The 22,726-nt window shown below is 35.9% G+C and overlaps 1 protein-coding gene across 3 annotated transcripts; it reads left to right on the top strand.

Annotated features, from left to right (window-relative positions):
- Positions 1-1,486: 1,486 nt before the first annotated feature.
- On the top strand, positions 1,487-21,891 carry LOC140153403 (adenosine deaminase-like). 3 transcript variants are annotated; one of them, XR_011859103.1, is made up of 11 exons: positions 1,487-1,557; positions 4,688-4,759; positions 10,906-10,967; positions 12,023-12,145; positions 13,117-13,373; positions 13,910-14,025; positions 15,491-15,634; positions 16,962-17,059; positions 17,642-17,771; positions 19,124-19,361; positions 19,422-21,891. XR_011859103.1 is itself a non-coding variant. In XM_072176153.1 (10 exons), exons 2-10 carry the CDS (start codon positions 4,715-4,717, stop codon positions 19,214-19,216), a joined length of 1,068 nt encoding a protein of 355 aa, XP_072032254.1. In that variant the 5' UTR covers positions 1,487-1,557; positions 4,688-4,714; the 3' UTR covers positions 19,217-21,891. The 3 variants fall into 3 exon arrangements, 2 of the variants coding, with proteins under 2 accessions (XP_072032254.1, XP_072032255.1); XM_072176153.1 differs by having other exon boundaries at positions 19,124-21,891; XM_072176154.1 differs by lacking the exon at positions 1,487-1,557 and adding an exon at positions 1,715-1,838 and having other exon boundaries at positions 19,124-21,891.
- Positions 21,892-22,726: the final 835 nt, after the last annotated feature.

The following is a 22,726-nucleotide window of genomic DNA, read 5'->3' as shown; positions in this document are numbered from 1 at the left end:
CTCATGGGGCACATTTTTCTATGTTCCGTCTTGAGTTGAAATATTTGGGTTAAAAAACAGATTTTTAATTTATTTTAAACCAATTTTTGCCAAAGATGTAGTTATAAGGAGTAGGCTAGGCCTAGTACAGAAATACTTTGGTGGGGTGGGGAAGGCAAATTGGCCTTGCACATGATAAAAAGCAACTACCTTTGTAAAACCTGAAATTTTTGACTTCTCATTCAAAGGAAGTAAATTCCCACACCCCCGGCCACAGAAGTGTTCGCGATTTTTGCTTGAAGTATAAATCGCCCTGCATGCAGCTACTACTAGGCAACACAAAATTCCTACATAGGCCTACCCAACTTGGATCCGGGATCGAATTGAAATTTTGTCCAAATTTATTGATCGGAGCAAGCCGAAGCGGCACATAATCAGGTTAGGCTGGATCGAGGTGAGTGACCGAGTTCTCACTGAGTTGGAACCCCTTGGAATGGACCAGGTTCTTTCGGTTCGAGTCGGTCCAAATAAGCGGTGTTGTGTTCACTAATCTTTATTCACAATAACACTTCAGATGAGTGTAAGTGCATGTCTTATTGCATAAATGTAGGCCATTCTTAGTTTTCATTTTCCGATTTGAAACTTTGGATCGATCAGATTTGGAAAAGCGCAAAGCTAGAACAGATCGGGATGGGGATGAGGATGAGGTTGACATAAGTTCGGATCGGCCGGTCCGGGGTGTGTGCAAAAAAAAACAAAAAAAAGAATCAGTCTGAATCGAGTAGGTTTGTTCCAAATTTTATGGGACGGGTCGGGTTGGGTCAGTATTATAATTTTACTATTATTCGGGGAATGCCAGGATCAGGTGGACAAAAATCTTGCCCGCACTTAGGTCCAGATCCAGTGACCCCCCAAAATAATCACAAGTGAATGCAAGTGACTAGTAAAGAAAATGTCTAATATCACTCACTCTGAGTATTGAGTTGAGCTACAAAATCCACTCAGAAGTATCCCTTGCCAAAGGCAAGCAAGATGCGTGAGCAAAGCCACCAATCCAGGATGTAACTTCACTTAAGTTTCATGGTAATGTTTTAAATTTTGATTAATATTTTTGCACATATTTGCACTGGAAAATCATAAAAAATATGTTTTTCCAATCGATCCAAATATTTCAACTCAAAATGGAAGATTAAAAAAATGCAAGGCATGTTAATATGGATGGTCACATTCTAACCTTCATTTTGATAGGCCCTATATTAGTTCTATCACAAACTAAAATGACAACGGGGTATATTTTGGTGACACATTCCCCTGCACTATTATACTTCCGGCTCCAGCGTTCGTGCCGGTGAAGAGGCTAAGCTGAGTTTGTACTCCATCGCTAAACGACGAGCGATTAGTATTTGACCAATGAGTTAGCGCGCTTTTCCCAACGCAATAAAAATCGCGCTATCTCATTGGCTAAAAACCAATCGCTATCGCTCAGCGATGTAGTGTAAGTTCAGCTTAATGTCAAAGTTCAGTCAATCAGCCTACTATACAGTTTATTCGTTGTGCCTCCTCGTTTCATAAAAATTTGTAAGTATTTGATTTTGTTGAAACAACGGCATACTAATAATTTATATCTTGCAGATTTGGTTCACAGATTTCGTTGTCACGGATGTTTTATTTTTAAGACAGCCTTCTACCATGTGTACCGATTAATGATTTAATGACTTTGCTTTGGCAATGTTGGTTGGTGGAACTGCTGGGGCGCATCACAAGACACAAGCGTTATTCATCACAAGTGACCATCTGGCTGCTGGCATGATCTGGATATTGTACTCCGAATATTCCCAGATTACTGCATCACATCACAGGTTGAAGACTATCTATAATAAATTCCGAGTTGCAAAACTTTTCGTGATAAAAACTCAAAGTGGTGATACTACTGCAATTTCACTAGCCCTACTACTACTGATAGGCCTTTTCTTAATCTCTAGCGTCGTACCCGTGATTCGCGCTGGTCCCCGCTAGTGAGTAGGCCTAAATGGGAGCGTTCGCTATATTAAAACAGGAAGAATTACTGAACAGGTAGAATCATTGAAAAGGCCGGGGGGGCACTCCCTATCTGAAATGGCAGGGATGTGCCTCGGCCATGTTAAAAGTAGGGGGCATTCAGGTCAAATGTACAATTACAAAAATATGGGGTCATTCGCATTTTACACAACCTAAAAAAATGGGGTCATTCGGTATGAAACTTTGAAAAAAGGATGGTCATTGGGGTAACAAATTGTAAAATGGGAGTCATTGGGTACAGGATTGCCAAAAGAATATCATTAATAAGTACCGGTACATATAAATAAGTGCCAAACTGCGAAAAAACAACTTGGCCACCTTGGAAATTTGAGAAATCTCATTATTTCTGGAGGAGAACACAAATACCACCTAAATTTGGGAATTAAAAGGGGGGTCATTGGGTAGCAGGAAATAGAAAAAGGGGGTCATTGAGTACATTTTTTTAAGGGGGTCATTGGGTAATAGGTAGGACCATAACACAAAAAGGGGGTCATTGGGTACAAGCCGGTTTGAAAAAGGGGGTCTATCCGGAGGCACATGATGCATATCTGTTATGGAAGTGCCCCCCCCCCCCCCGGGGTGAAAAGGTACATTTTATTTATATAAATCTGTCTCTTCTTACATTTCCTTTCTTTTTTCCATGTTATTTATTTATTTAACCCCATTCCCATTATTTTCTAAATCTGTTATTTCTTACATTTCCCTTTTAGCTTCTCTTTTTTTTATTTGCTGCCTGCGATTTCCCGTTTCCATGTTTTTTATTTAATTCTGTTCTCATTATTTTAGCTTCTTTTTTTCTTACATTTCCTGAATGGTTTCTTTCCTTCTTTGTTTCGTTCCGTTTCATTTAGTTACTTTAACCCGTTGGCCTATTACTCGTACCTCTTTTGTCATTTTAATTTCCATTTTCTTTATAGTACCGCTTCATGTTATTTATACAACACACATTTTTTCCCGTATTTATTACGTCCTCTCATAGCGTGTATGCGGACCCGTCCATGTACCTTTTTGTCTTTTATTTTCTATTTATTTTTCCTTCTTTCTATATTATCATGTCCACTTTCTATATTATCATGTCCACTGGTCTCTGGCTCGCAAGTCACGTGGCTATGAGCCGTTTCAGCGCGTTGGCGTAGTGCGCACTAAGCACGCGGCGCTGACGCGGTGCCTACCAGCTGCAGTTTTTCATAACAAAAACCCTGTTTTTGCCCATATTTTCACTGTTTTTGCAGCCAATTCTTGACCGATTTCAACCAAATAAAGTCCAGGCAATTTCTCGTATATTCCTCGATCTCCCGTATGAATTTGACGACATTTTGATCGAAACTGACGGAGCCTTTTAAATAAACCACACACATACACACACCCACACATACAACATTATCCTATTTATAGTAAGATGTATTAAAGGAGTATTTCATGATCCTATTCCTAGCATCCTCTTTTTATGGCATTTTTCAGTAGATATCTACGAAAAAAGCTTGTTCCCAAAAGTTGATTCCGATTTTGTGTTTGCGATTTATGCATGATATGTGTATTTCAATTGTCCAATGTCACAATATTTTTGTTAAACAATTGTTTTTAAGTTAATCTGCAAGAAATATTTTGCACATAAACATTATGTAGGCAGAGGTATCCAATGGTATAAAAATCTCAACTTTTTTTGATATATGTGTTGGGATGATGCTGTCGATCACGAAATGCCCTTTTAAACACACTATATCCGAGAACCGCTAAAACCCACTAAACCGCTCCACCCAGGGAATAGCAGTCACACTGTTTAACAGTTCTCTGGATATATATATAGCCAGGTTTTATGATATACATGTTGCATGGTTTTAGTTCACCACAGTCAAAAGGCCCTATACTAGTAGGGCTAAATTTCACTTATGCAAACCATTGCATATTCACCATTTTTTCAATCAAAATACGACCGGAAACATTGATTATGCCCACCTATTGACTAGTCACGCATGCTGTTTTATAGCACGTATGAACAAATGTTACAATGTAATGCCCGGTGGCCTGGATGTGCGATCATGGGGTAGGGAAAATGAAGGTTACTTGTTAGTTTTTTTTATTTATTTTGATGAAATAAGAATCACAAAATGTATGTATGAACAGCGGCAAGCAGCCCCTGTGGCATAAATTAGGGGTTCATTCATATATTTTCATGACTAAACGGTTGTTTATGGCGAGGGGCCACTTAGCTGTTTATGTCCGCTCTCAACCAATCACACACGCCGTTAAATACAGGCTGCAGGGGGTTGCGGTCGCACCCCCCCCCAAAAAGGCAAAAGTATACAAAAAGTCACCAGAATTTGCGAGTGTAGCGATAAAAAAATCAGGTTTTTTACGCTTTTTTGGTCAAAAAGGTCCAAATTTTGGGAAGAAAGTCCACTTTTCACAAAATTGCCCCCCCCCCCCTGGGAAAAAAAAGTCCACTTTTTCAAAATCAGCACCCCCAAAAAAATCCTGTGTACGGGCCTGGTTACAAAAACATGCAACCCTTTAATCATGAAAATATATTAATAAACCAAAATTATCAAGATGTGACTGAATAATAGCTGGTTGAATGAATTTATGAATAGTCAATGTTATTGTTTCTTTATGTATGGTTTTATGTCATTATTTTTTCCTGCTTCTATAGAAACGACTTATATAGGAAAAGATCAAGATGCCTGAATTAGACGCTACCACACAAACACCAAAGACCCCAAAGGTAGGCTTTCTCAAGAGCAGATCTATGAATGAATAGTTGCTATATGTTTTTTACATTTTTTTTTCGACATGCAGCTCAAGTTTGCTCAACCAAATAGCTTTAAAAAGAGGTGTAAAATGTACATACTTGTTATTTTTTTATTTCAGGGGTGGAATGGGTGGATCCAGGAATTTTCAAGGGGGCTGTCATCGCAGCGGTGGTTCAATGCCCACGCAAAGTCAGGTGCCCCCTTCCAAAATGGGGGGGGCTAAATCTGCCTCTAGATTTGCTTCAAGAGAAAAGTACTTTATTTTGGGTGTTTCCATAACCTGACCACCTTTTCTGACTACCTTTTCTGACTACCTTTTCTGACCAGCTTTTACAGTGAGCCCTGTGATATTTGATTCTTACACTATAGACCACAATGGCCTTATCCCAATGCCATAGTCCAATAACATTAACTAAACAATCATAGTGCAAAATTTGACCTCAAGTTGCAGAGTATGAGGTTTTTGTACCCCAATTTTCAAAGGTCATTCAATAAATGTACAAATATGTATTGGAGTTAAAGAACTGTGCACTAACAGATGATAAATGTTTTGGATCCTAGTTTTTTACGCCATAATCATAGACAGTCATGCTGGGTGATAATTAGCAAGCTTTTCTCTGGGACTTGTTAATAGATAAACAACATTTTTAAGGGTACATGGTTGTTATTTCTTTCTCACTTTAGATTATTTATTTGTACCTTTTGCTTGTCGAGTATCCTTTGATTTTGTTTTGTTTAATACAGTTTTGTTTGTATATTTAATGTCTTGGATGCACCATCGGATCGAAAGTGCCACTGATGTAAAAAGCAATTTCCAAATAAAACTTGAAACTTAAAAACTACAACACTTTCATGGAAAATGAAATTATTTAAAACAAATAAAATACAATTTTGCACACACATCCAATTTTCCTGACTTCATTCAACGAGTGCTCCCTAGTGTTACCTCAGCACTTCCTCACCCTGTTCAGACTTTGTCTGTCTGATGGACAATTAAGGGTATGCGATGTATTGTTGGTCAAAGCAGCAGAAAACAAAGTAGTTCACAGCACCTTGCAAATGGTAGTGAGCTTTAGCAAAAATTGCATTGCTCAATAAGCCCAATCGGCATTGGAAGTTTGCAATGCATTGTGGGACACATTTTGCAGTTTTCGGACACTTTGTCCTTTGACCTATCGGGAAAATTCAGAAAAATTGGGGTTTTGAGCGTACAAAATATAATTTAAAACGTGTTACTAGAATAAAAACAAACCCAAAAATTTGATTATTGTATAAATTAATTATTTTATTATTTATAATGATAACATTATTACAATAATAAATTAATGATAACAGCAATTTTCCAGATATGTCAGAGGTCAAAGTGTCCCAAAAAACCTGAACGTTATGGCGATTGGGCTTATTCATAGCGGCCAGAGAATAATTCAAATATCACAGATATACTTTTGTAGGTCCTGTGGTTCTTGAGTTATGTTGTAGAGAGGGCTGAAACAACAACACTTTTGTAAAACGTACATAACTCATAAACAATAAATTAAGCAAGTTTTCCAAAGTATATGATTTGTATAATGAACTTCTGCAAAATACCAAAGTGTTATTTTTCAATAATATATTGATTCAGATAAATGAAAATCTGCTTCGACCAACAATACCTCCTATACCCTTAAACCCATATTCACATTCATGCTGCACCCTTAATATATCATTATCAGGGCATGTTTGACCATAGGCCTGAATGTGACCTTGTGAAGTGGTAATTGTGTTTACTCTATTGATTATTGACCCAGCACCTGAAATGATAACTGTCTCCTCTCTAAACTTAGAAGATAACTGCCCTGTGAAAAACCATGGAAGTATGGAAAAACAAAACAAATTTCGCTTGATGATTTCAATTTTATGTCACTTAACATCCAGAATGGTACAACATTATTGTGCAAAGTGTAAAGATAATAACAATGAAGCAAACATCAAAATAATGTCAAATAAGATTGTCAAAAAAGATTGTCAAAAAAGATGGTCAGAAAAGGTAGTCAGAAAAGGTGGTCAGGTTATGGAAATTCCCCTTTATTTTGTTGATTGGTTAATACTCTGCATGCATGCTAGCCATAGGCTTTGACATATAAAGTTTGAGATTTTTCTTCAAAATACCAAGATCTATCTTAAGAACCACTGAGCCGAGGCCCGATACAAGGCGTGTTTGTATTTAAATTTTAATGCATTTTTCATGCTGATTCCAAATATGGTAATGAAAATGTACAATTTTCTGAATTTTTCTAATTAAAAAAAATTATCATCTGTAGTCGACACCCGCGTGGAGAGGTTAAGATCCAATGTTTTTGATCTTGAATTTTGAAGCAATGTTTTGTGATATATTTGTTTTTAATCAGGGCACCGTTCATGTACACAACTTATAAACCATTTGCCTTTCAAATGCTAATTATGTTATCTAAAGTTGTGTGGGAATTTGAACCTAAAATGTTTGCTTTAGAGACTTAATGTTGAAAAGGAAGAATCAAACAAGAGGATATAATCAGGTAGCTGATATCTATGTTGATTTAGTACTTTATATCAACTGCATGTCTATCATTTGGCATCTCTATATTTTAGTAGCTTTTAAACAAGAACTGTCTTTAAAAAGACAATGCAAAAGATGAATATTATGTTTCATAATTTTACATTATTAAGTGCCTGGAATAATTTACTGGATGAGGAATTCCGGTATTTATTTGTAAATACCAACAAGGACTTGAGAATTTACACAATCCAACAGTGTATACTCAGTTTACCTCCAATCAACAGAAACAATAGGATATTTGCTAAATAAGAGTTCTTGCAAAACAAATTGGGGAAGTTGATTTTAAAAAAATCAGTTTTCATGGATAGAAGATGTACCGGTAAGGGTGGCATTCGAGAAACACAATGGACACATGCATGATCAGAAAGAAAAGTGTGGGGGGGGGATGAGGAAATTGCATTATGCATTTATGGGTTGCAAGGTGTGTGATTGGATGATTGATCATTGGATGATACTGGACCTTTATGCACTATCATGGAAGGAGAGGTAGCAATAGGTTTAAATAAAAATTCCTTTAAAAGGAATAGGGCGGGCAAATGAAAAATTGTCAAGAGAAATGAAAGAATGAGTAAGTCAAGTTCACAATATTAAAAACAGGGAAAATATGACACAACATCGATTTCTAATGGGGGAATAACACAAAACGTATAAACAAATTTAAGAGTTTTTAACTTTATACGTTTTTACACGTTTGTTATTCCCTCATTGGAGGTTGTGTCATATTTTCCTTGATTTTAATCTTATCTATTGCTTATCCTTTGTTCTCTGCTGGTCAGTTGGAACATATTTTCCCTGTTTTTATATTAACCCTTCACATCATATCAGAAGACATTTTATGTTAACATTTTATATAAAACATTGTTATAAAACTTTTGTAGATAATAGTTATTTAAAACATTTTCGTAATCATTTTTTTTTTATCATCAGATAGAAAGACTTCTGCTCATCTTCTCTGGTGAGATAACAGGGCTGGGGTATCTTTCCATATCAAAGTTTAAAAATCTGTCATATCAATTTCCTCAATATGTTGTTTTGATACAACTTATGAGGTGAAAAGTTTGATTTTACAATATTTCGATATTATTTTTTAACTTTGTAACTTTATTATGATTAACATAACTGTATTTCAAAGCGTCAAACTATATCATTATTTTGTCCCAACAAAAATAATCCAGGGAATAAAATATTCATTCATATGTTTATTTATTTTATTCAACCTGGGCCATTTCTACTGGTGTACATGCATTCTAATAATTTGTCTATAATACCTTATACAAGCATCGACAAGCACTATTTGTCACAAGATTTAAAACGTAAATAGCCTATGTAGGCCTACACACTGAACACAATGCACATACAAGCTTCATTTAAGTACATGCCGAAGCTATTAGTATAAAATGATATATATGACCTTCACGATGCTATTAATTTAGCCCAAAGATTAGGAAAACTAGCAAAACTGGTGAACTGGTACTGTTCAAATAAAAACATCTGCAAATCTTGCTGCAATTTCCAAATAGTATTTCTATTACTTAAATAATTATTTTTGTTATTTCTTTTAATACAAACACATTACTGCCTATGACGACTTTATCGATTACTTACATATCAAAATCAAGTAATAATTACAAAACTCAATGCAGTAAACTATCACCTCTGTGGGTGTTTGGGATATAACCGGCACGAATATTTTCTCAACACTGCGGCATGTGAGAAAGTAGGTCAATAGTCAGAGAATACAGGGCGGTGCGGCACGCACGCCTCCAAAAAAAACCTGAACCCCAGAAAATCCAAAATATGGAGGTGCAAATCCAAAAAGCAGGGTTTATTTTTTGGCAGTCCTGTTTTAGGTACTTTTTTATATCATGTTTATTTAGCCAGAACACCAACCCTAAAACATAGTCCTAACCCTAACTCCAACTTTCACCTCTTAAACCCCCTACCATCATGCTAACTAAACCCTAACCCTGAACATAAAATTAAAATAATTCAAACCCTTAAGGGCTGGGGTATGAACGTTTGGACAGTATTTATTGTGGGACATTAGAGCACATCAGACATATCGAATTGCATTCTGAATATGAAGAATGTCATTCTGATATCAAATAGTTTTGATTTTTTGAAATTGGCAATTTAATACACATTTTATGGCAAATCATTAAAAACTGATATTTTTGATATTTAACAGTACTTGAAGTAAACTTTATAAATCTGATGATTTATACTTAAAGTGTATGTAGGTGGGATGAAAAGCAGGCGATCAATTGAAAATTTTGACCTTTAAGTATTGAAGATATGGATTTTTTCCCAAAACACCAAAAAAAATTAGGTCTTTTTGGGAAAAAAATCCATATCTTCAATATGAAAGGTCAAAATTTTCAATTGACCGTCGGCTTTTCCTCCTGCTACATACACTTTAAGAATATATCATTAGATTTATATAATTTACTTCGAGGACTGTTATATATCAAAATTTGAAAAATATCAAATTTTTATAATTTGTCATAAAATTTGTATTATATTGTGATTTAAAAAAAATGAAAATTATTTGATATCAGAAAGACATGCTTCGTATTCAGAATGCAATTCGATAGGTCTGAGGTGCTCTCATGTCCCACAAAAAATACTGTCGAAACGCAATAAACGCTCATTTTGGATCCCTTAACTTAAAGCCATATTATAACATTTGCTGAGGAAGATGCCCTCACTGAATTTTTAAAATTCCTTTTTTTACACAATTAAATTGTACTTTATTAAACCAATATACCCGCAAAAATCAAGACTCTAGGTGTTGTAGTTTTGTCAAAATCCGATTTTTGAATAAAACGCCGGATCCAGCGCTTTATTATTACATACACGGCGTGCGGGACGGTGATATACACAACATAGGGTCGTACCACAACATGACCGAAGGAGTGGTACGTATTGGCGACATGTGCGCTGGTAGTAAATTCCAATTTTCTTTGCTCTGCCGTAGTTGTTCGGCTCAAAAATAAAAGGGATATATCTGACAGTAAAAGCTAACATTTTATGGCAAAGAAATGCTAATCTATTTTGTTTAAAAATGTTATAATATGGCTTTAAGTTCCGAAAAATCACAATCACACTGTTTCGCACAATGTGACTATGTTGTGTAGAGTCAATATTGCAGAATTATACACCCCAAATATCGCTGTGTGCCACTAATAAATATACCACTACTTTATACCTACATGAAACATTACCGTAAGTAAGGAGTACAAATCTACTTTTCAGTGTTAAGGAAACTCCAATTTTTACTCGGCATGACTTGAAAATGAGTTATTTTATCTGGTAATAATAGAATAAAATGTGAAATTTTGACTTTCAAAAGTAATTTCTGGTACAATAATTGTCATATTTGTTCGGGAGGCGGAGGGAGCTTTCTCCGAAACCCCTGGTGAAAACTAGTCAGAAATCTGGTCTTTGTATAGAGATCTGGTCCCGCTAGACTCCCTAGCTAATGTCAGGGATCACAATTAAATTAAATGTTGCTTTCTCTTGATTGGCTGTTACTCTCTGTAGGTTGAGTTGCATGTTCATCTAGATGGTGCCATAAGACACAGCACAGTATGGGAATTGGGAAAGTAAGTGATCAAATTAGTAAATTAACTACTCCTTCTAAATGCTTAAGTTTGTTCAGCTTATACAAGAGGAAAATTATTCGGCTTTTGTTACTGCGTGTATCAATAAAGTCCCAACTCACGCTCACGTAAATTCACAAAAGTGTGCACCAGTAACTGCGCCCAACCGAGTGCATGCCATTCTATATCAATACATGTTTTTTTCACCTTACAAAAGCTGAACAAATTTTAATTGATGTTTGTGCAAATTATTGGAAGTTGAAAAATCCATTTTGCCTTTCAAGAAAAATAAATACTCAGCTTCCTTTGTTTTCTGCCATGGCAAGCCGTAGCTTTAGGGGGGTAGTGTGACTCCCAGCCTCTCCCTTATAATTTGCCCAAGATCTTTTGTGATGTCATTTGACATATATCATCAATGTCAATTTTTAATTGACAAATGCATTACTCCTGTCCTACTCTTTTCCCACATAGAAAGGAATGGTGCTTATTACTGCAGGCATGAGAATTTCCCTTTTTAAAAGGAATTCCTTTTTTTTTGCCCAAATTTCTGTGTTTTTATTTGTCTTTAGCCCCTTTTTTTTATTGAAATCTATCATCATGCCTGTTACCGACATGAGCATATATGCTGGGGATAGGCAATAACACTTACAGAATGGTTTATTTACAATGTCCTATGAAGCAAGCATGAGCCAAAACCAAATTTACCTGTTGATATTATTTGTTGATTATTTCGTAGCTTTTTGTGGAGCAGTTAAGCAAACTAGGCAAGCTACTTTATAGCAGGAAGTTTTTGTGAGGTTTCCATTTTTGCAGCTATTTTCAGAACTGTGCATTTAAAAAGCCTGTGAAAATATTTGTACCCAGTTGTTTTAATGTGCAACTGTTTGTAATCACAAGACTGCTCCGAACTGTTCAAATTGTGAACAATTATTACCATGAAAATATGATGCTTTACAGTAATTTGTATTGCCAAATGTTGATCACATTGCAAGCAGACGACGGTCTATTAAATTTGTATTTCTCAAATCACTTATAAATTATGCTATTTTCCTCTACAGGAAAAAAGGCCTGAATTTACCAGGAAAAGATGAGAAGGAATTTGAGAAACACATCAACAGCCTTCAAATGGGGGATCTACCAGCATTCCTCAAAACTTTTGAACACTTTCTGCCAGCTGTTATGTAAGTACGATACCCTGTTATTATTTGCATTTGCAAGAAAAGAATATAATTGTAGAATTTCTTATACAATACACAGCTTAGCACATGCAGGTATTTGCAGTGTATGTATGGCATTTTGTGATTCAGAAGTCGCATAAAGCCAGGGCCATGCATAGTTTCAGTGGTTAACTGTGCATGTAAAGCCTGTGCAATAATACTCAACATTGATGTAGGCCTATAGCACAAATGTAGGAAGAAAAAACAAAAAAACACCCCAAAACATGAGAGGAAGATATTGAGTAGCCAGGACTTTTTCAGAGGTGTTTTTTATCAGTTTGTGAAATATTCTCATACTCTTAGTATAGTACACACACAGACACACCTCCTCACCCAACCCACCACATCCCATCCACTGACACATGCCCTCACCCAACCAGGGTTGTAGCTAGACCAAGTTGAGTGCCGGCTAATTTTATTATCAAATTAGAGTGGTGGCTCGGGGCACAATCTTTTTAGCGAACATGAGGGATCGGGGAATAGGAAAGGGGGTATACCCCCAAACATTTTTTGGGTTTTTTACTCTTTTCATGATGAATAAATCATTTGTGGGGGAAAAAATTAAAAATTAAAAAAAAACCTGCACCCAACACCCATATATACCTACACCCACATCCTAACACACCATTCCATATCTTTTTGCTTTTATTATTAACTTTTCACCCTGATATTTAAGATTTTCAGACTTTTTTTTGTACTTTTTAGCCCATTTTTGACAATTTTTGTCAAATTCTGGCACCTTAAAAGTTGCCTTGCCTCCCCTCTTATTTTAACATGTTTTATATTATATTTACAACCAAATCGACAACGCAATGAAATAGAACAAAAAGAGCAGCTAAACAAGTAAAAGGTCAAAAGGTGCAAATGTTAATAAATCAACAATTTTTCACCTTTTCTATTTTATTAAAACTCATAACCTTTTGATTCGTCCTTAGTGGTGATTTGGATGCCATCGAGAGAATAGCATATGAGTTCTGCCATGACAAGGTCGCAGATGGTATTGTTTATTTTGAAGCTCGCTTCTGTCCACATCTGATGGCAAATAAAGTAGAGCGGTTATTTTTTGGGCAAAAGCCAGGTGACGTCACTCCAGAAATGGTGGTGCAGAGAGTTTGTGATGGGATTGCTAGAGGATATAGAGAATATGGGATCAAAGGTCGCCTCATCTTATGTACTATGAGAGGTGTACCAGGTATGGATAAACTGAAAATATTATATCTGTAAAAAGAAAACATTTGGATTTGAGATCAGTGATGGATTTCACTGACATATGTTTTGACACATGCTATGGAGATTGAAAAAAAAGTAAAGGGTGCGTCAGTGAACTCGAAAATAGTGAGAGGGTACACAAAAGAGAGTTTGAGCTAAAGCGCTGACAAGTTGAGCGCTTTGTGTATGCTCCTGAAAGATGAGCGATGTTGTCAGGTCCAAATCCAAACGCTGTACCGGCGTCAGCTGAGTTCAAGTACGCTTAGAGGGCACCACAGGCAATATTCAAATCTGTGTTATTATTCTATGACTGCTAGTAGCTTAACCAATGCAGGTGGAGGGGACACTTAATTACTAAAATCGATATAGCTGTCAGGCTGGGGACCTTCACAGTAAAAGGTATTGTTGAGAACTTGAGAAAAAAATAAAATAATATCAACAAGCATTAGGGAATTTCTATTTGTCTGTTTGTTATTGCTGTTATTGTTGTTATTTTTATATTTTTTATTATTTCAATAGAGTGGTGTATGGAAATACTTCAACTTTGCCAAAAGTTTAAAGGCCCAGTAGTTGCCATGGATATTGCTGGTAATGAGACTCTTCCTTTGGATCCTGAACACATAGAAGCATTCCAGGTGAGCAATAAGAAATGGGTGCATGGGATAATATGTTGTGGGTGTGGTGTGTGTGTGGGCAGGGGCATAAGGTTAGACTAAATCCTTTGTCTTCTACATTGTGCATGTACATGTATTTGTGTTATGCTTATAGTGACTACTGAAACTTGCCATTTGTATCGTGTCAGACTCATGAAAGTATTCTCGCACGACTTTGGTCGTAGCGCCGTAGCACAACCTAAGGTCAGTCTTACATGGCACATCAACCAGATAGACAGCAGAATTTGGTAATTTTGAAACTTTGAGGTCCACATTTTTTTGAGCAAATCAACATTATGAAATGTTGCTTGATGTACATGGATTAAATTTTTCACAGACACGATTTAATAATCACTGACAGTAATCTTAATTTACATCATGTTTAGCACATTTAGACAAACATACTAAGGAGCAGAGACAAACATGTTGAAGAGATAAACATTTAATGTGTTTGTGGTGCTCAGTCTTAGGCTTCTGAACACAACCTTGCAAAATGGACATTGTTTTGATGTAGCGTAGTAAAATTAAATATTAAACTGTTCATCTGGACTTACTGTTTTGAGCTGACTATAGTATCATGTCTTATCCGAGACGCATTTTAAGGCCTAATGGGCTGGCGCTGAAATGTTGACTTGTGACTCGGTGGAGTGACGTTACGGGAGAGTCAACAAGGAACTTTTTTGATGGCTGTATCGTAGGCCCTGACAGGTTGTGGCGTAGTCCTCCTCCTCAGTTGAGTAAAGGCCCCGCACACCAGACTTATATGGCCGGCCTCCTTGACCCCTCGCTCAAACTACTTGTGTTCTTTGTCGAGCACTAAAACTTTCTTGTTCTCAAAATTATGATTTGTAAACTTGAGGTAGGAATATACTGCTGAGTCGTTGAACCTTGATGAACTGGGTCTGCGATGTTGGTACATGCACTTGTGCAACGGTTGTTTTGTTTCCCCTGTATACGAATCTTCACAGTCCGAGTCTTTACCCTGTACAGCATAAACTATGTTTTTGTGTTTATGCTGGAGGGGGTTTGTCCTTTGGGTGCACAAGTTTCTGCTTCATCATGTTGCAGGGATACCGGAATGTTGTGTTTCCCGAAAATCTGGTGGAGTTTCTCCAAAACACCTGCTTTGTACAGGATAGTAATGTTTCTTGTGTGAGTGCTCCTTGTGGTAACGGAATCCAAAGTTTTCGGTTCTGGTGCCTTTGAAGGCTTTTGTTGCAAATGTCAGGTTCTGATACCCACAGGTACCTATCGCTGATTTGAGATGGTTTTGTTCTTTACTTTTGTTTCTTCAGTGGAAAATTGACTGAAATCGTCTTTTTACAGCTGACGCTGAAGCAAAACTAATCAATAGTAATTGGCCATTCACATAAATAACAAGAATCTTTGTATGAGTTATATAATGTATTTTATTGTAACTGTTTCCATAATTGTCAAATGTTTGTAGGAAGCTGAGCGATTAGGCATTCCTCGTGTTGCCCATGCAGGTGAAGCTGGTCCAGCAGAGAATGTCAAAATTGCCATGGAGGTGCTTAAAGCCCAGAGAATTGGACATGGCTATCACATAGTGGAAGATGAGTCTATCTATAAGGTATGTTTTCTCACTCAAGATAGCATCTTAAGTTGAGATTTTGGAACCTCATCTTTTTCTTCTTTTGACCCAAAGAGTCTCGACTCAAAATTGTCCTGTGCGTAGCGCTGAGATAAATCTGCCATATTGGTTTGTCATGTATGGAGAAAAAAAAAGTTTGCCTCTGACATTTATTTATAAAAGCAAAAAATCAAACTACCATTTGCATCTTTAAGCTTGAGTATCATAAAGGTTTGTGTATAGCATTTTACACATGCTATCAGCTCAAAGCATACAGCCCATGCATCAAAATTAAATCAAAATTTGCCAGGCGAATTGGATATAATCCAGAGGTACACTATTTTGCCCCATGAACACACACAAGTATATATATAATTATAGGCATATAAGTCAGCATATCGAGTCAGCAATTTAGATATTGTTTCTTATTGTATCTCTAAATGTAATGATGAGAAGTATATAAAAGTATTCATTTTCCGAAAGGAAATGATGCAAGGAATACAACTAGCACAAAAGATTCCTGCAAAAATTTGAGAAAATCTCACAATTTGATTTTACTTTACTGATTTGAGAAAAGTATACGGACTATATACATTTTTAACTGGTCTTTGATCAGGGGAAGTGGTTATAAGGTGCCAGGTACCCAGTATTTATAGGCTATGTATTATGTAGCAATGGATATAGGATTAACAGTAGTTTTAGTTACATGTATGGCTTGTAGAAATGTTTCCCTACTCTGAAAAACTAAGAAATTTGACATTTAAAATGTAAGACATTTGTACTGAAATAAAAACCTTTATGGGGGTGCTTACCTTAAACCATGAGGTCTAAAAACTCTTTGCCACAGAACCAGCTTGGATGCAAAGTGCTAGGTAGGCAATATTAATCATGCTTAAGGAATCAGATAATAACCTATGCATAGTATTTTCGTGGGACCTGAGAGCACATCAGACACGCCAAATTCTATTCTGAATATGATGAATGTCCTTCTGATATCAAATAATTTTGATTGTTTGAAATTCGCAATATAATATAAATTCTATGGCAAATTATTGAAAATTGATATTTAACAGTCCTCAAAGTAACTTAATAAATCTTAATCTTAATTAATTTTGACTTTTCGTACTGAAGATAAACATTTCTTTTCCAAAAAAGACCTACAATTTGTAGGTCTTTTGGGGGAAAATGTGTATCGTCAAACTATTGATTCAATCAGCCAAGCAGGACCCCAATTTTAATAATCTGATTCACAAACTGCACCCAGAAGTTATAACAATGTGACTAATTAAGTTATTAACCATAGTTTCGATAAATGCAACTTGTCTAGATGGTGAAGGATACTAATATTCATCTAGAGCTGTGCCCAATATCTAGTCTATATACTGGAGCTTGTAGTACTGACTGGTCTAAACATCCAGCTATCAGGTAAGCTCATAACAATGACTATATTCCTTTATCATTCGGTAAAAATGAATAAAAATATGCTATAGCTTGGTCGCAAATCCTAGTACCGTACTGACGCGAGTATAGTCCCACCTTCGAGTAAAGTCCCACCCCCAAATTTTCGAAAAATTTCAGAAATTTAAAAAAAAAAAAAAAAAAAAAAAAAAAATGTTTATGTTATTTATTTTTTCGGCTTTGGAGTGTCCCACCCCCAATTTTGAAAAATGTTCACCCAAAAGCGGGTGGGACTATACTCAGCCAGTCACGGTACATGGAAAGACCTAATGATCACCCGCTCCACAGCTGACTGATATTGATGAGTGTATCACATTCATCCTGTGGCCTCAAGTGATGTACCTCACACCAGTATAGTTTAGGCCTATATTGCATGAACATACATGGGGACAACTAATTGTGTTATCAAGGTGGTGGAAGCTAATGGTAGAAATAAGTTCATGTGTTACATCTTGTTTGTTTGTTTACCAAGTTTTTGACAATGTTGTAGCTATAACAAAGCTGATTTCCAACTGAACTAGAAATGGATTATCTGTATTGATTATCTAGGTTTGCTCAAGATGGTCTCAATATTGGGCTTAACACTGATGACCCCACCGTGTTCTGTAACATCCTAGATGATGATTTCAAGGTTGCCAAAGAAAAGTTACACTTCACTGATGAACAAATTATACAGTCTGTAAGTACTAGCATTCATAATGAGCAAGAGTGTCAATTAGGCGACGAAAAAAAAGAAACCCTGTTCAACAGGCGGACGGACCTTTCAAGTAGGGTCGGTCGGTCGGCCTTCTTTTTTTTTTTGGAAATGACCCAAAAATCACCAAAATCTGTAAATAATTTGCAATTTGAGAAAATACAAAAAAATTTGTTCCTGAAATTTCTGAAATTTGGGTCGGCATTCGGCCCGTAGAACAGGGTTTTCTTTTTTCGTCGCCTTACCAACACATTTATCACATTGTACAGGATTTGGTTTTATACTCGCTCTAATAATGCACACACTGAAAGGTCATACATTTATTAGATTATAAAATGTAAACTATATTGAAGTTTTGGGAAAAGTTGAAGGGTATTGGACCTCAAACACTGTCTGAAATAGAAGTAACATTTGGTATTATTGATCTCTTTCTGTTGGCATAATAGAATTGAATACCTGAATGGAAGAAGGGCCCAACTCCATTTTTTTACAAAAATGAGTTAGACCCAGCATTTTATTGCCAGCAGACTGTTCTTCCTTGTGTGTGAAAGATGATCCAAAATCCACTCTCCAAATAATCTTCCACGTACACTAAATCATGGTTTCCATGGAGTAGGGCCCTTCTTCCACAAAATTTGGGTTAAAGAGGAATTTTGTTCATCCATGAAATCTGCTTTTCACTATGTAATAAACTTTCTTGCATACATATTACATGCTTCTGTGCAATTAATGGATAATTATCAAATTTCTGTAGCTATTTAGAACACATCTGCTTACGGAATTGGCACTTGCAGACTTGCAGTATATTAGTGGAAGAAGGGCCCAACCCAAGACCTGTACCGTTGCCATGGAAATATCATATATAATTTCTGTTTATTAAACTTTTCCAAATATTAAGTTTTTTCTTAATATTTCAAAAACAGTTTTGATGGAGTTGGGCCCTTCTTCCACTCTGGTATTAATGAGTCTGTCATTGATCATTAGCTAATAACACCTGTATTATTCCAAATCTGTTTGAATTGATTATAAAAGATCATTGCGCTTTATAGAAAGCTGCTGATCACTTTGGCCAAAGACATACCTTGTAAACCATTTAGTAGCATTCAGGGACACAACACAGAACCCTAGTCAGCCTGCACATATAATAACTATCACAGCCCTTTGTACAGATGGACCAATTGTTGGCCATTGAACACACACAAATCCTTGAAATTGTTGTGGTCCTCAGTGGCTTGTGAGCAATGTAATTGAGTACCCCTGTGCTAGTCCTTTCCTTCTTTTGGAAATGAAGCATTATTCTTTCAATCACTTTCATATCATTCAATTCTCATTATCAGGTTTTTAATTCAGCAAGAGCTTGCTTCCTGCCACCAGATGAAAAAGAAGAACTCATCAAACAACTGGAAGAAGCATATAACAAGAAAAACTGAGTTGCCATGACAACATGTAAAGATGAGTATCAGGATATCTGTGTCTGTGTTTATAATTTGCAGCTGTTAAAATGATTGTTAAAAATAGATTTAATATCCTTAACTTCATAAAAACACTCTCCTATTTTGGTTGTAAAAAGCAAAGGTGCATTTTTATAAATCGTGCATTTTTATAAATCTCTTATTTTGGTTGTAAAAATCAAAGTTGCATTCTTATAAATCTTTCTTTAACCAAAGCTTTCCAAAAACTATGCAAAGTTTAGAATGTGAACTAGTCAAGCAAGATGAGTCATTTTGATGCGCCACTTTTCCACATTTTTTCCTAGCCAGATTAAAATCATATCTTGTGAACAATTCAATCGTAACTCAAGTCCCAATTTTGATAGCAATTTCAGCATATGAAGCTTATTGAAATGGTAAGAATGTGACATGAAAAACTTGACAATTGTATTAGCTTGACAGATGACTCGGTTTGCTTGATTGTGACACAAATAATCTGCTTGGACTAGATTTGAAATATGATTTATTTTATACTCAAAAAGCAAAAACCCTACCAAGATTAATTATAAAGAATGTCACAAAAGCCCACCAAATAGAAAGGCTTAATTTAAAAAAATCAAAAACACATACCATAAAAACTTGATAGTTAGCATATGTGCTTACTATCGAGCACTTTTGAAAACATGAAATTGTACTTAAGTCCGGCGCTTTACCAACTGAGCTAATGGGGTTGAGACGCACATTTCCAGGTTTACTTGTTCCTATATAACTATGTGTATTGATGATTTGCTCAAAACCCTTTACACTTTTGTGGATGGGGCTCTTCATGTTTGCATGTTTTAAAAGCGCTTGATAGTAAGCACATATGCTAACTATCAAGTTTTTACGGTATCTCACCAGTGTTTATACTCGATGTGTAATAACAAACACCTCATGTGTAATGCATAAAGTTGTTTGATTGGCGTAACATTTGGGTAGACAAAATCTTACCTATTTTTGAATGCAAAAAGACAGTGATACATGCAGGATATTATGAAACGGTTAAAATGCATATTATCATTATTTAGATAGGTTGGGTTACGCCAATCAAACAATATTTTAGGCTTAATGAAAACTTGCCAAAGACTTTTCGCTGTTCAGCTATTGACTAGCAGTCAAGTTAGCTCAATTGTATAATGTTTCATTGGTGTGTAGCAATGCAAACTTGAGCCTCTGCGTGGCCCAGTTGAAATAATTGAGCTAACTTGAAATTCTCATGGGAGGAGCTTACTGCTTATTGTCGTGGTTACCTGTACAAGAACTGTGGAGCTGATCCTGGCTGCTATGGCTTATTGTGGTATGTATAGATGAGTTGAGCTATGACATCACATGTTTACAATCAGAATGCCCTTTGTTGTTTCATGCTGGGAAAAATATACACACCACATCATGATCAAAACCCAACTTGCAAAATACTTGTTGTTTTAACTTTGTGATATTCTGTAGCTTAAGTAGCACTTGTAAGCAAGTTTGATAACATTTTTGTTATTATTTGCTTCAAAACCAAAGTAAATGGAAACAAAATTCAACTTCCTCCATGCAAACTATAGCGTCTTTTGCCCGGCAGTTTTTATCTTGGTCCAACAGCTAGAGGACATGTCAAATGTAAACACTTGTCAACTTATCTATAGGGTTTGTGGTGCTTCGTAGTGAAAGAAGTAAGCTTACAGTACTATTTTGTAAATAGCATTATGCTGGTTTCATACTTTCTGCTGCATGCCTTGCCTTCTCTGCAAGCAGAGTGGCATGCCACTGAGTGGCAGTGGCATGACTATGAAAGCCAATGTTGCCGCTCAGCACCACCAAAAATCGTTTCCCGTTCTCATATGTCAGAGTGGCGCCACTCCCATGTTGACTTGAATTCAACTCCTTACGATCTGCCGCTTTGGGCAAAGCGGTGTAGAAGCTGATATATCGGCTTGCTGCAGGTCACTGCTAGCATTTCTGGTGCAACTGCACATTGAAGCAAAATTGTCGTCAAAGTGGCACGCGGCAAAAGCGTATGAAACCAGCCAGCATTACTTTAACTTTGTCAGCTTCTGGACTGTATAATTACTTTTGCTGCATGCAAAACAATGTGCTGTTATTACTTTTTGTAAAAATATTTGAAGATTTACACAGGAAATTTCCCAATTTGTTTTGTGTACATTTTTTAGAACATGAATTAGAATGATTACAACAAATAGTGCAATGAGTTATTATAAATGAATCAGTATTAACTACAATTCTATAGAGGCTATAGATCTGTTTTAATTTGAGCATAAGTGCTTTATTTTATGTCCATTTAATAGTGAGTTACATTACTTAACAATATGTAGTTTGATAATATTTTACCTACTTTTTATAATAATGCAAGTAGTATTTTTTGCATGGGTTTTATTGTACATGATCACTGATTACAAATTTTGAGACTTGATAAAATTATCATTGGAATGTTTGTATGACACTGAGCGAGAGTCAGAATCATCATTGGAATGTTTGTGTGACACCAAGTAAGACTCAAAATCATCATTGGAATGTTTGTGTCACACCAAGTAAGACTCAAAATCATTGGAATGTTTGTGTGACACTGAGTAAGAGTCAAAAGTTATTTTGACACTGAGTAAGAGTCTCAAAGTTATCATTGAAATGTTTGTGTGACACTGAGTGAGAATCAAAATCATCATTGGATTGTTTGTGTGACACTGAGTAAGAATCAACATCATCATTGGAATGTTGGTGTCACACTAAATGAGAATCAAAATCATAATGGAAATTTTGCATGATATTGAGTGAGTCAAAATCATCATCAGAATGTTTGTGTGACACTGAGTAAGAGTCAACTCTCATGCTTACAAGTATACTTATTCAGTTTTGATATTTAACATTAATAATGTGTGCCCTAGCAGGAATAAATGAGGCTGATATCAAACTGTAAGTTAAAATATGTGGAAACTGATTAATGTGCAACAAGGTCATAATTGATGTTAAGGGTATATGATGTATTGTTGGTCAAAGCAGCAACAAAAAAATGTAGTTCATAGCATCTTGCGAATGGTAGTGAGCTTTAGCAAAAATTGCATTGCTCAATTCATAGCGAGCATGTAGAAGAATTCAAATATCACAGATATACTTTTGTAGGTCCTGTGGTTCTTGAGTTATGTTGTAAAGAGGGCTGAAACAAATTAAGAGATTATTCAACAATAAATTAACCAAGTTTTCAAAGTATATGATTTTTAGAATGAACTTCTGCAAAACACCAAAGTGTTATTTTTCAATAATATATTGATTCAGATAATGAAAATCAATTTTTTTGGCTACTTCGACCAACAATACCTCGTATGTACCATGATACCCACTCTTTCAAGTTCATAATGGAATAATGAAAAATAAGTGAAAATATTAAGAACACCATATGAGATGTTATTTAAATTTTTTATGATGCTATAGAGTTATGAACAAAATACAGTGGAAACTTGTTAACACAGAATC

Source organism: Amphiura filiformis, chromosome 5, assembly GCF_039555335.1.
Source record: "Amphiura filiformis chromosome 5, Afil_fr2py, whole genome shotgun sequence".
NCBI lineage: Eukaryota > Metazoa > Echinodermata > Ophiuroidea > Amphilepidida > Amphiuridae > Amphiura > Amphiura filiformis.
The sequence above is the reverse complement of the archived record's forward strand: the minus strand, read 5'-3'. Positions and strand labels throughout refer to the sequence as shown.